This window comes from Pavona decussata, unplaced genomic scaffold, assembly GCF_977016875.1.
Source record: "Pavona decussata unplaced genomic scaffold, jaPavDecu1.1 SCAFFOLD_140, whole genome shotgun sequence".
Taxonomy (NCBI): domain Eukaryota; kingdom Metazoa; phylum Cnidaria; class Anthozoa; order Scleractinia; family Agariciidae; genus Pavona; species Pavona decussata.
Genome location: NW_028145553.1, coordinates 1,305,970 through 1,318,825, shown reverse-complemented (window position 1 = coordinate 1,318,825; position 12,856 = coordinate 1,305,970). Strand labels below are relative to the sequence as shown.

Below are 12,856 nucleotides of genomic sequence, written 5' to 3'. Positions count from 1 at the left end.
CGAAGATATTAGCACTTCAGTGCTACACTGTAAATTCGAGGGTAAATAAAGTTTATTGATTGATTGATTGATGAAGGCGATCCTTTGTTCAAGGGGACAAACGCCGGCTAATTAGTACCGTCACACTAAGGTGAGAAACGGAGAACAATAGAAGCAACCTGATGTGTGCGTTTCTCGCAGTACTGCTAATGTAAATGAGGGATTTATCTGTATGAATCCCTCGTTTCAGTTAGTTTAAAATTCATGAAGTATGTAAGTTAAATAAAGGATGTTGAATAACAAAGGAAAATGTGTGATTCATGAAATAATTAGAAGATAAATAAACGGCGAGGAAACCTTACAAAAACCATTAGGACTTGTAAGCTAAGGTTTTGCAAAGGAAAACGGCAGTCTTTCCTTCAGAGCTTTTTTGCTGGCTGTCAAAATGTAAAGTCCAGCTGGGTTTGGACTGAAGAAACCTAAGTTAACATGTTTCCTTAGTACTGTTTAAAAATTTGAGTCTTTTGTTGATGGAAACAATCTGTAGGACTCATGGACAGATTTTCATGAATCAAATCAGGACAGACCTGTCACTCTTTTTACGAGCTACCTAAAATTATCGTTTAAAGTTATTGGGACGATTTCTAATCTTTTCTTTTCTACTTATTCTTCCTTCCCTGAATTAAACAGGAAGAGTGCAAGAGGGAAAAGTTGACTGACTTGAAATTAAAGCACACTTGTCCCCTTAATCACCAGATACTGTAGATTACTGTGGTATTTATTGCTTAAATGAGTTTAACTAGGATTCAAATTTTCTCCAAGGGTATTAGTGCGGGGACAGATTTAGCGTTTCCTCCCTCCCCCCTCCGGGGTTTGGCTGGGATTTCTTCAAATATGTTGTCATATTTGAAAGTTTTTGCTTCATTTTTTGAGATTGTTGCTGTTGTTGTTGTTGCTGTTGTTGTGTTATATGTTAAAAATCGGAAAACAGCTCAACAAAACAGCCGTGTGAGACAAGTTGGTTGTTTCGTCACATTGCATCAGTTGTAACGCTTTGAAGACTGGTATAGGAATCCCTTCTGCAATGTCTGGAAACCATTTCACTAACAAATGCAGAAAACTTACATCGGATGGAAAGTCATGGACGGCGCACTGGTACGGTATCATCAATTCAAGAATCTTGTGTTTAAGTATCTTTGGATTCGCCAAAGGACTTTTTTTATTACACTGAATGCAATTGAGGTATGCAAGCGTATCAATCTTGTGAGAAATCAGCCAAAAGACGATTTAGGTAATGATGCAAAAAAAAAAAAAGTATTTGCTCGTTCATTGTATGAAACGACCAAGACGATGGCTAGCAAGGCAGAAGTTTAGACGAAATACCGCTCGCGTTGTTACTGCTCTTTGTTCAGAAGAACGTAGCTTTGTATTATGGTGCAATTGAAGGATGACATTCATCAATCCCCTGCAGTGACTCTTGCTAACTATCTCCGTTGGATTGGTAAATGCATTGCGCATGACCCTAATTTAATTAGCTCCGACAACACTATCTCTAATGGTTAGGAATGGTTGTTAAACTGAAAAGTCCCCTTAAAAAGTGTCATCCGAGGCCTTAATGTTTGGTCACTTATGCACCCAGAACGCGGTAAATAGCTCGGGCTAAATAGCATGTTAATGAATCTAGATTTTTAAAAATTATTTTTACCAGGGGGCAGGGCGGCGGGCATCAAGGCAACTCCCTCACAGAGTTGATGTGGCTATGGAGCTGGGTTAAGCTGTCGCTGCAATTGTTATGGATAACAATTTTTGATTTTCCTGCATCCGTCCCTATTGTGTAGTTATTAGTTACTTTTTTATTTGTTTTGCATTGATAATAGCACTACTAACAGTTTCAAAGAATTGTAAAGCGTTTGACCTTTTCGCTTGCAGCTTGTCTTTCCATCTCCCTCGTACCCGACTTTACAGCCACATCTATACGAACTATCGTAATTTATGCACTGAGCATGATCAGCGAGGCAATCATGAGATCCTTGTGTACATTCATCAATGTCTAAAGCAAAAAGAATGCCTTATGTCATCTTTGACTTTTCAATCCGGCCCCAAGAAATCACTTGTGCAACTTTTTCCATCTGCGGTACACCTAGCATTATACGTGCAGCTGAGGGATTACATCACAGGCGGAGTTATTCCCAAGGCAGAAACATAAAGCGTTGTGTGCCATCAGGCGCGGTGAGATATGACAACGATGATGACAATGACGGTGGCAGTGATGGTGATGGTAATGGTAACGAGAACGGAGATGATGTCGTTGGTGACGAGGATGATAATGATGATGAGGAGGAGAAGGAAGAGGAAGAGGAGGAGGAGGAGGAGGTTGATGATGATGATGGTGCTAGTGACGATAATGATGAATAAAGTGGTGGTGATGATGATGATGATGATGATGATGATGATGATGATAATGATGATGATGATGATGATGATGATGATGATGATGATGATGATGATGATGATGATGATAATGATGACGGCGATAAGGATGGTGATCATGTCAAATACTTGCAGGCCTTCAGTAACAAAACGAGACATAAAACAAACACGTCTCTTCTACTTCTTCTCGATTGTTCACCCTAAGCATGACCCCCTTTGTGTGTTAATCTTTATAGTCGAGCTCGCACAAAGTGAATTTGTAGTTGTATTTCAAGTTTATCTCAACATTCGGCAAAATTACCATTGACCTTGCTGTGGTTATATACAGTCTTGGTCTCATTCTTTGACAGTAATACATCGAGCAAAAGCAACAATGCTCGATTACTTTTATCCAAAAAGTGTTGCTTCTTCAGTTCATTTCCTTATCATGTTCACAGTGATCACCCGTGAATCCAAGAGGACATAGACAATGATATCCTTTATCCGTGTATCCAGACTGACATGTACCCTCGTGCTGACAAGGGGTCGGGTTGCCACAGTGATTCTTTAAACCAAGATAATAAATGTTCCAAGTTAGTGGCTGTCTTCATTGCTTAGAGCATGTGCACAGTCGCGCACCCCCCTCAAAAGGAGGAAGGACAGAACAGTTCACATCGCCGAATATCGAAAACAAACGGCATCACAAGAAAACAATTCTACTGCGCAAGGCCACAAGACGGATCACGCAGCCGTTCTGTGCTCCAATCCTCCCATTGGTGGGATGCTAGTCAGATTGAATCGTAAGGGATACCTCAAACATTTTGCGAGATGCGCCAGTACCCCTTCGTTTATCGTTTATAAAAGACCTAAGATACAACTTAACGTACAATTTATGGAGACCGTTCTACCATCGGCTAAATAACTATCTGCGTGTCCCCCCCACCCCCCCCCCCCCCTTACTCCCTTCAATATCGTTTATCGCACTTCGGAAAGCAATTTTTTATAACCAACATCGAGAGGGAAGTGTCACATCAAATGCGTAAGGTCAGAGTAAGGCAAAGCTATTTGTATAAGGATACAACACAACAGCAAAGACCAGACTATTCTGTTATTGTATTTAGGCATTGTTTTGTATACAGAGTTTGCCCCTTTGTCTCAAAGGAGGACAATTAAGGGATTATCTCTGAAATAGGGCGTAATAACTTAGTGAAAGTAACTGAATCTTGTTCGAATCGCCTTAAAACATCCCAATATACCACGAAGGATATACAAAAAATGGACGAAAGAGGCAAGGTAAGGCATATTTATACTATTCGCTAATTTTGTCAACTCCTCTCTGGGTCACAAACCCTTACAATGTACGGTTCCCTTACAATTTACGCTTTGCACTACAAGGATACTCACACCAGGAGCTTGAGGCGGGCTTACCACCTCTGCACAAAATTTGGAGAAACCATGTTATAAACACTGTACTGACTGTAGCCGATCGCAAACCTGTAAAGCTGTTGCGCATACTGTGTTATTCATGCGTGAGTCAAATTCACGGTAATATCCCTGTAGTGGCTTCAGCGTTGTATAGGACTGAACGGCAAGTTTAACTGGTGAACAAAGTTTCAGAGGCATTTGGGGTATTATAGAAACATCTTCAGATCATTCCAGAGGACCTTTTGAGGTCTCCAGTAATCTTCGGGAAATTTTCGAAAATGATCGAAGGTTAGAAATTCCTCGAGTGACCCGTAGACAATGTGCACACGTTTTCGACAAAGCCTTGGAGAATAACGTAAAGTAATCCTCCATTTTGAAGAAAGTGGTCGCAAAGGTCGAGAAAACTAGGGACTTTCAAAAGTTTTCTACAAAATGTCCAAAATCGTCTGTTTTCAACGTCGGGTATCCTTAACAAATACAACTTAACAGACCTCGCTTGCATGAGAAAGCATGATGTTTTGCGTGACTTCAATCATCTCAGATCACGTGACAATTGGGATATTGAAGGCGTCTCGACTGCTCCAAAGCTAAAGGGCAGAGCTATTGTACACTATACAGGCTTGCGAATATAAAGAAAGACAAATCACTTGAGGATATTCTACGGTATACCACACGACAGGATTGCATGCATAACAAGTAATGAAACGATGCAAGAATTAAGTGGCTAAATTGTATGAATTGCTCTTACCTCCGCTGCGCGGTAGAAGTACTTCGCTGCGTTTTTCAAGTCCCTATCATGTTCTCGGTGAGTAGAGTTGTTCAACTGACACGGGTACTTTCCGTTGTCGTTTGCTTTAGCTTTAAAATTAAAACTGACACAGTTTGGTTCGTGGTAGCAGCGCAGCTCACAGGCGTCCATGTCCGGGACTCGGAGGGTTTTTATCTTGTGTTTCACCAGACGTTTGCCAGCGAAGAAATAAAAAGATGGGAACGCCATTTCACGACATTTGCCTGAAAGACTCGAACAGTGTTAAGAGCGTTTAAAGTTTTGATGGGCAATTCACGACTTTCGTTTGTCATAGCGTTAATCGCCGCTGGAGTTCAGTAGTAGAAGTAAATGTATCTCCCAGTAAATTAGCCCTACTTCTAAGACAATCCCATCCTAAAGTGCAGTAGCGATGATGATGTAGCGAAAACGAAATGCCAGTGCCTTAAAAACACATTTTCAGATTAGAAAAAATATTCTCAACTCACTAAAACTTAGGGAAACTCAATTAAAGTCTAAGTGCTCAATAACGGGATTCGAAGCCATGACCTTTAAAAGTGCCGACTGGATGCTCTACCACTGAGCTATGAGAGACTCTTGAGGTGCTCACCATTTACGCAAACCACCCGGATCGAAATTTTCGGCATAAATACGAAATGATTTAGCTTGTCTTAACAGAAGGTGGATAACATGAAAAATGTATGATCATCAGCTGTAAATCCCAGAAGGAGTAATAGAAATGCATCATGCACTTCGACCAAAAGCCCATAATTTCAGAAGTACTCCAAATGGAATGATGTGTACCATTTGATTTTCCAACTGGATTTTCCGGGTTTTCCATGTAAATGGTAAGCACCCCTGATCAACGGAGCGTGCAGTATGGAGATACAAACCCGAACCTAGTTGTGTGGCCTAATTTACCACGAGTCCCCCATAACTTTAGAAGTCTTAGAGCCTGCTTATACCCTGGTAACCCAGGTTATTTGCAAGACAAAGGTTACCAGACTTACCTAGAATACCAAGGTTAAACAGACTTTTTGCGCATTGGGTTAAACCTGGTTGGTCTGGTTCAACAACCAGGATACCCCAGTTTTTAACCATACTTGAACCAGGGTATAACCCTGATTTTACAGGGTTTTGTTGCCAGGGTAATGTCCAGGCTAATTCGGCGATAGAACAAGTCATCCAGCCTGCGCCAAGTCATGGGTTCGACTCCGTTTGGTGAGACGCAACGTTTTTGTGAGTTTTAAGACATGAGAAATTTCAGTATTCATTTGTAGAAATTTCATTATTCATTTGTTCAGTCATTACAACTTACCACTTCACTTTCTTTAACAGTTAAACCAAGCCTTGTGTTTCGAAATTTAGGGTTTATATAAAAGATAACATTTCACTCTGCTTTTCCTTTTTGTTTACCTAAGGCCCTTACGACTGGTGGCTATTCCGTAAACGGAAAATTGCCAGTTTTAATTAGTGTCATTAAGTTTCGCTTAAAAATGCAATTTGGTGCACAACTCAGTGTAAACAAAAACACCGACAGCTGTAGACCAAAATGCGGAATTTGAATGTTCCGATTTGGCTCTTTTGTTTCCTTCTTTTATTTGTTTTTGAAAACTGAAGTCATCAAGTGTTGTAGGAGTAAAGTGTTAAGTGCCAATACTTAGGTCTCGAAATGTGTAAATTATTATAAGTATTGACTGAAAGCGATATAGCTGGATAAGCAGTATTCTACGTTTGACTATTTATCGTATTTATGTAGTTTAAGTCAAGCCGTTTTATTGATGATAATGCTCAGATTAGAAAACGTCCGAGCTCAGTCTTCCAGCCATAGCATTCATAGTTTGAATATTTTGCAAGAAGAACAAAACAACATGTAGAGCTACTTATGTCATAAGTCTCCTGAATTGTCTTAGTTTACATAAAATGCAACTGAAATTATACACGAATTTATTATTAAGTGACACTAACATCTGCTCAACTTATTTGTTTAAGGAACCGTTTGAAACCTTAACTTGACATCAAAACCTTTCTACCTGTAAACTGCGGCAGGTGCTTTTTTTTTTTTGAAGAAAATTTGTTTTTACCACATTAACAGTTCAACGTTGAGTAATGTCCTTCTTTTTCCAAACAGTATATAAAACTATAAAGTAGAAAGAAGAACTCATTACAGGAAATGTACTCCGTATAATAAACGAGAAATTAAAAATGTCCCTTGATCAGTGTGGTATAACTTCCTGGAGTGTTAAGAGAACCGTTATAATTTTTGTTACTACTACGGGAGTCGAACCTTCGACTAAACTTTACGATAACCACTGAGCTATCGGGGACCCATGGAAGCCAAGGCCATTAAACTAGGTTCATGTGACAAACATCCTGCATATTTGCTAGGAATTGAACTGAGTCGTTGCGCGACATTTGTTAGAGAAATATGATGTCATGTTTTAAGGCTGGAGAAGAAATGATGTATTTACTTTTTCAGTCAGCGACAAACGCATACTCGGAATTCGTTAATTTTAACAACAAAGTATACATATGAAATTTTTTGCCCATTTTACTTCGAAATATTATTGGCATAGCGACATTTCGTTTGAACAAATCAGTTTTTAAATATAAAGTGAAGGGTGACTCGGAATTTGTGTACAATGAACGGTAGAATTTTAACGATAAAATTTATAAAAAAAAAACGTACAGGGATTTTTAAGAGTATTGGCCAATAATGCAAGCAAACAAAAAAAAAGCCAACCATTTTAAAGTTCTATAGAGGCCTATTTAAATGGTTTCAACATTTGTTTCAACATACGCTCAAAACTTTGTTGAACCAAATGTCGGGAGCGTTGGAACAGGTCGTTCGACATTGTTGAAAGCTTGTTGAACTGTGTGTTGAATCAATTTTAAATTGGTTTAAACTTACATTCAACATCGATTCAACATTTTCTTTGCTCTCGGAAATATTGATTGGTGTTGGTCCTTTGAACGCTGCGTTCAACATTTGTAAAACATTTGCCTAACATCCATTCAACTTTTGTTGAACGACTGTTGGCCGTCAAAAGTTGAAACCGTATGAGAAGCTTGCGTGGAAAGTTTAACGGACTTCATGATAAAATTATTTGCCAAATTATGGACCTTTCTAGCAATAAATGAGCATGTCTCCAGGTCTGTGGCAAATAATTTTCAATAATTGAGGCCGATCAGTTTTATTTAAACGTCGGACGGGCTTAACAAAATTGTTGAGTAAATCGATTTTTATCTTATGAAACTGGTCATATACGTTGTCTATTAAACAGTGCTTCATACGATCTTACGAACCTGGTTATGCGTTGTCTACAGTAAAAAGTGTCAAGATGGTACTATATAGCAGCGACAAGACATAAATTTAGCCTCTTATTCAAAGATATGAAGGGCCGTTAATTATCCCAAACCAAGGGCTGATTTAGAGTTAGACTTCGCTAAAACGCTAAAAATATTACACTGTAAACGAGTACTTTGTGTTCACGTCATTTTCAATTCAGAAAGAATATCCATTTGAAAACATTGCTTTTTCTCGTTTAATTTTTGTACGAAAATCGCAAGAATTTAACTATCTGCCAGAACATAGACATCCTAAAGAACAAATTGAGCAAACTAATTAACTTACCGTCGAAGCATGCTATTACAAGTCTCAGAGACAACAGCAACATGAAAATGACCCACATATTACAAGAAACAGTCATGCCAGTCCGCTTTTCACGATCGCAGTGGTCTTTGAAACTATTGCAGGAACTGCTGCGTCAAAACAAAAGATACAAATAAATATCCTATATGGTGGGAGCTAATTGCGGCTGGAGGAGTTTTAACGTCAGCTGTAATTGACATACAAATGATGTATAACCTTAGACCTGTCAGTTTCAACCAATGGAAAAGATTTTCTAATTGGCAGAAATGTCTCAAAATAAACAGTTTTACTCCCTCTCCAACCTTCAAATCTGTAAGAGGACATTGTGCTTTCGCTTGTCCAAATGTTTTAAGACGCCCAACGCTCAACGCCCTTTAAGTAGGCGTTACACCAATTTTAAGATATCTCAACCTATTAGAGTTACAAGGCGTTCTGCTCCAACTAAGAGTATATTACTAGATATACCTAAAGCTAAGACTGTCACGTTCCAGAACAGTTTTTACTCAAGAGCCTCAAGAGCATTTAACACGCTTCCAGACTTCTTGAGAGACAATACAAAATCTATAGATGTATTTAAAACCGCTAATTTGAGGGCATATTACCTAGATTTGACTTTAAATGTGTACGATCCCGCAGTACCTCAAACGTTCAAAAGTGTCTGCATAAAATGTCATCAAAGCAGATCATTACCTGTATTATTAGTTAAAATGTGTTGTTAATAACAGTCGAACCTCTTTATTACGGACTCCAAGGGGACAGGGATAAGTGTCCGCATTATAGAGGTGTCCGTTTTAGAGCGGTAGGCTTTATATTGATTTCGGTCTCTCAGGGACCAAGTGAACTGTCCGTAATAGAGAGGTGTCCGTAAGGAGAGGTTACACTGTAGTTGTCAGTACTTAATTATTATGCTGTAATTTCATTTATGCAAGGAGTTCTGTGAGTTCTCTCCTGTCAGAGGATTCTCCATGTTTTTTTTTCTCCTCTGGCGAAGCTTATAAATAAAAATAAAATAAAAAAATAAAGTTTTGGGAAGAAGAAAATCAGGAATGAACTGTGAAAGGGAGTGTGAGTTGTAAGAGACAGGCGCACAAGTCTACGAGGTGGAGTGGCGAGCTAGGGAGGGGATGGGAAGGGTGAACAGAGCCGTGCGCCAAGCGGACATTGACAGTCATTTTAAACGAATAAGATACGAAAAAGGACTGAACTTGTTCTAAAAGTCTAGCTATTTTAACGAATTTGAGACAAAACGCCAACGCCTAACGCTAGATTTTTTCTTTTTCGACGAATTCAACATGAAAAAGAAAGGAACTTACTTCTAAATTTTTTTGCTATTTTGGCGAATTTGAGACGATAACGAATGGAACTTATTACTAGATTTTTAGCTATTCTGACCAATTGGGGAAGAAAGTTAACAACACGAATTAAAAGTGGCAATTTCCTGCTTTAACTGCGAGAGGCACCGGCGTAAGCCCTTAGGAAAATAAAGGAAGCAGAGTGATCATTACCATTTATAAAACGGCTTACCTAACTGTAGAATACTACTTAGCGAGCTATATATAGCTTTCATTTAATATTTACAATAATTTACACATTTCGCGACCTGAGTATTGCCAATATAGAAACTTTGCTCTGAGAACACTTAGTACTTCATTTTTCAAAACCAACAAAACAAAGACAAAAAAAAAAGAAAAGAAAAGAAATAAATAAAACGAACAAGAGAACCAGATCGGAACATTCAAATTCCGGTTGACAGCGGTCGTCTGTCTGGTCTACAGTGCGCTGTTGACTAGTTTTAGGTCAGTGAAAAACAAGGCCCCGACAAGTAAATAAGTTTTTTTTTTCAGGAGGAAAGCGAAAAGTGAAATAATCAAAGAGTCTATAGTATTGGGAAGAAAATAAAGCTAACCTCATACTATCACTACCATCACTCTAAAAAAGGAGACAAACCTGAGCCGAACATTAGCTAGAGTGTATAGTATAGGACGACAATTTGACAAAACTAATACCAACATCGCAATCACTCCAAAAAAGCGCCAAAAGCCGAAAATTAAAGTTTATAGTATTAGGATGAAAATTAGGCTATGCTAATACCAACACCACCATCACTCCAAAAAAAGCATAAAAATGCGCAAAAATTAGAGCGTATAGTATAAGGATGAAAATTAGGCTATACTAATACCAACACCAGCATTACTCTAGAAAAGAGAAAAACGCCCAAAAAATAATTGGTCCAATTTTCCTCGTAATACTATAAACTTTGAATTTGATCCTAATTTTTAACCTAACACTACAGACTATGCTTTTGGACCAATTTTCATACAAAAACTATAGACTATGATTTTGGCTTAGTTTCATCCTAATACTATAGGCTCTGGTTTTTGGTCCAGTTTTCATCCTAATACAATACACTTTCTTTTTCGGCCTAATTGTCATCCTAATACTATAAACCATTATTTTTGCCTAATTTTACTCCTAATACTATAGACTATGGTTTTATAGTCCAACTTTCATCCTATTATGCCATACACTTGATTTTCCGCCCAATTTTTATCCCTATACTATAGACTATGGTTTTTGGTCTAATTTTCATCGCAATACTATACACTTTGAATTTCGATGTATTTTTGATCCTTATACTATGAATTTGTACTTACTGCATCCTAATACTATATACACTTTGAATTTCGGCGTAATTTCATCCTAATACTATACATTTTGAATATCAGCCTAATTTGTATATGTAATAGGACTACATGCTGTCCAATTTGGAAATAATTGGATGAGAAAAATTCCGAGCACTGCCAAATTGGACGAGGCCGTAGGCCGAGTCCAATTTGGCAGTCCGAGGACTTTTTTGAATCTAATTATTTCCAAATTGGACAAGCATGTAGTCGTATTACCTATTAATTATATTGTGCATTATTTAAGGGTAAAAAATAATGCTGATTTAGTCAGGAATACATTATTTCAAAATATCTTCGGTATGCAAATTAATAGTTAATTTGGATCGGTTTCCAAATTAATAGTTAATTTGGATCGGTACCCAAATTAACAGATAATACAATGGTTGCTTGAATGGGATTTCTGACTAGCAATATAATTATCATCCTAATAGTATAGACTATGGATTTTGGTCTTATTTTCATGGTAATAAATAATTCCAGTGTAAAAAAATATATATAAAAAACATTATAAAATTTCTGTCAGATTGTCGTGTTAGCGGCGTACACGTTATATATTTTGTAATTATAAATTTACGCCTGCAGCTTAGCTGTTTCTAATTATATTATCGAAGTTCTTGAATTTTTAAGTCGGTGCAATACTGAACGCCGAAGCTTTTTTCCTTTGCTGTATTTTGTTAACGATTCGGCCGAGCATGGAAATTTAGGCTTGATTTCCGCCGCTCTATCGAGTCCGGACTTTGTTCCTTCGGGGGTGAGCGCGGGCTCATTTCCTGATCAGCGGCTGGTAATCGAGCCTAGGAAACGTTCCCATCATGTTAAACACAGAACCAACGTTTGACTTACGTCAGGGGCACCCAACGACAATATCCTTTGAAACGTTATATTAGGCAATCTGGAATGGCTTTAAAGCTCTATAGGTTCATTTTAGGTAGCACTATAATATTTTTTATCTGTTCGGTCATTCTAGGGGAACTTGAGTCTTTTCGAAATTAGTAGGGCATTTTTGACCATTTCCCGAAAACCTTAGGTCTTATTTCCTTTCCGAAAATCTTAGCTGACCTTTTTTCGGTACTCCAAACAACATTTTTATCAATCCGAAAACACTAGGCCTTAAATATTCCATATCATGAAAGTTCGTGGTGAAAATTCCCTTTAGAAAATTGTAGGGGATTAAGGGCCTTCCGAACCAAAACGATCCGTTGGGTGCCCATGTTACGTTTTTATATATAAATTTGCTCAATTCAAACAGAGCTACCGTAATTGTCCGTTTTTATTTTAAATGATTGGTACTTTGCTCATTGTCACCTTTCTTTTAATGCGGCGTCAAGGAAAACGATTCAATATGAACAATTCAAATTGCTATTTAAACAAGTTCAAATAGTCTTTTCTTCGTATTTATTCATTACTACTTTTTGCTTTTCCAGGTTTAGTTTAAAAAAAATGTCGTTATTATAAATCATGTCTACCAGCTTTTCAAGGTGGCTGTGCCTGGGCAAACGAAAGCAAAAAAGATACAGAATTCAAATAATATCTTTTCCCAAATCCTTGCTAATTTCAAAGTAATCATGCGAATTATTTTTTGTCATTTTTTTTATTCTGCAGCTGTTCAGTTATAAATTGAAGGTATATCGCTCTCTGTTTGTGTCGTTGATAATCAGTGTTTTTACACCTTGCTGTTTAGGCGCCAATGGGTATCCGCCCATTTGTCTTCGTTTGCTCTTGAAATTCGATTTCAAAAGAAGACTTCCAATGAACTATTTCTTTCCTTCTCTTTTTCCTGTTCAATACAAACAGATTGAACATTAACAGTTTCCTAACCAAGGCACCATTACCGCGTGTCCTACAAGATAGAGTTTTTCTCCTTTTTTGTTGGGTCCAGATAAATGCAATATTTGTCCTTTCTAGTTTTGACGCAAGCGAAGATAATTTGTTTACTCTGCT

At 37.8% G+C, this 12,856-nt stretch overlaps 1 protein-coding gene across 1 annotated transcript; it reads right to left on the bottom strand.

The window, feature by feature from the left end:
* Positions 1-2,708: 2,708 nt before the first annotated feature.
* On the bottom strand, positions 2,709-8,331 carry LOC146466885 (uncharacterized). The gene is made up of 3 exons (XM_085126717.1): positions 8,214-8,331; positions 4,562-4,824; positions 2,709-2,953 (listed from the first exon to the last, which is right to left on the bottom strand). The coding sequence occupies exons 1-3, from the start codon at positions 8,287-8,289 to the stop codon at positions 2,819-2,821; spliced, it is 474 nt and encodes a 157-aa protein (XP_084982843.1). The 5' UTR covers positions 8,290-8,331; the 3' UTR covers positions 2,709-2,818.
* Between the last annotated feature and the right edge of the window lie 4,525 nt (positions 8,332-12,856).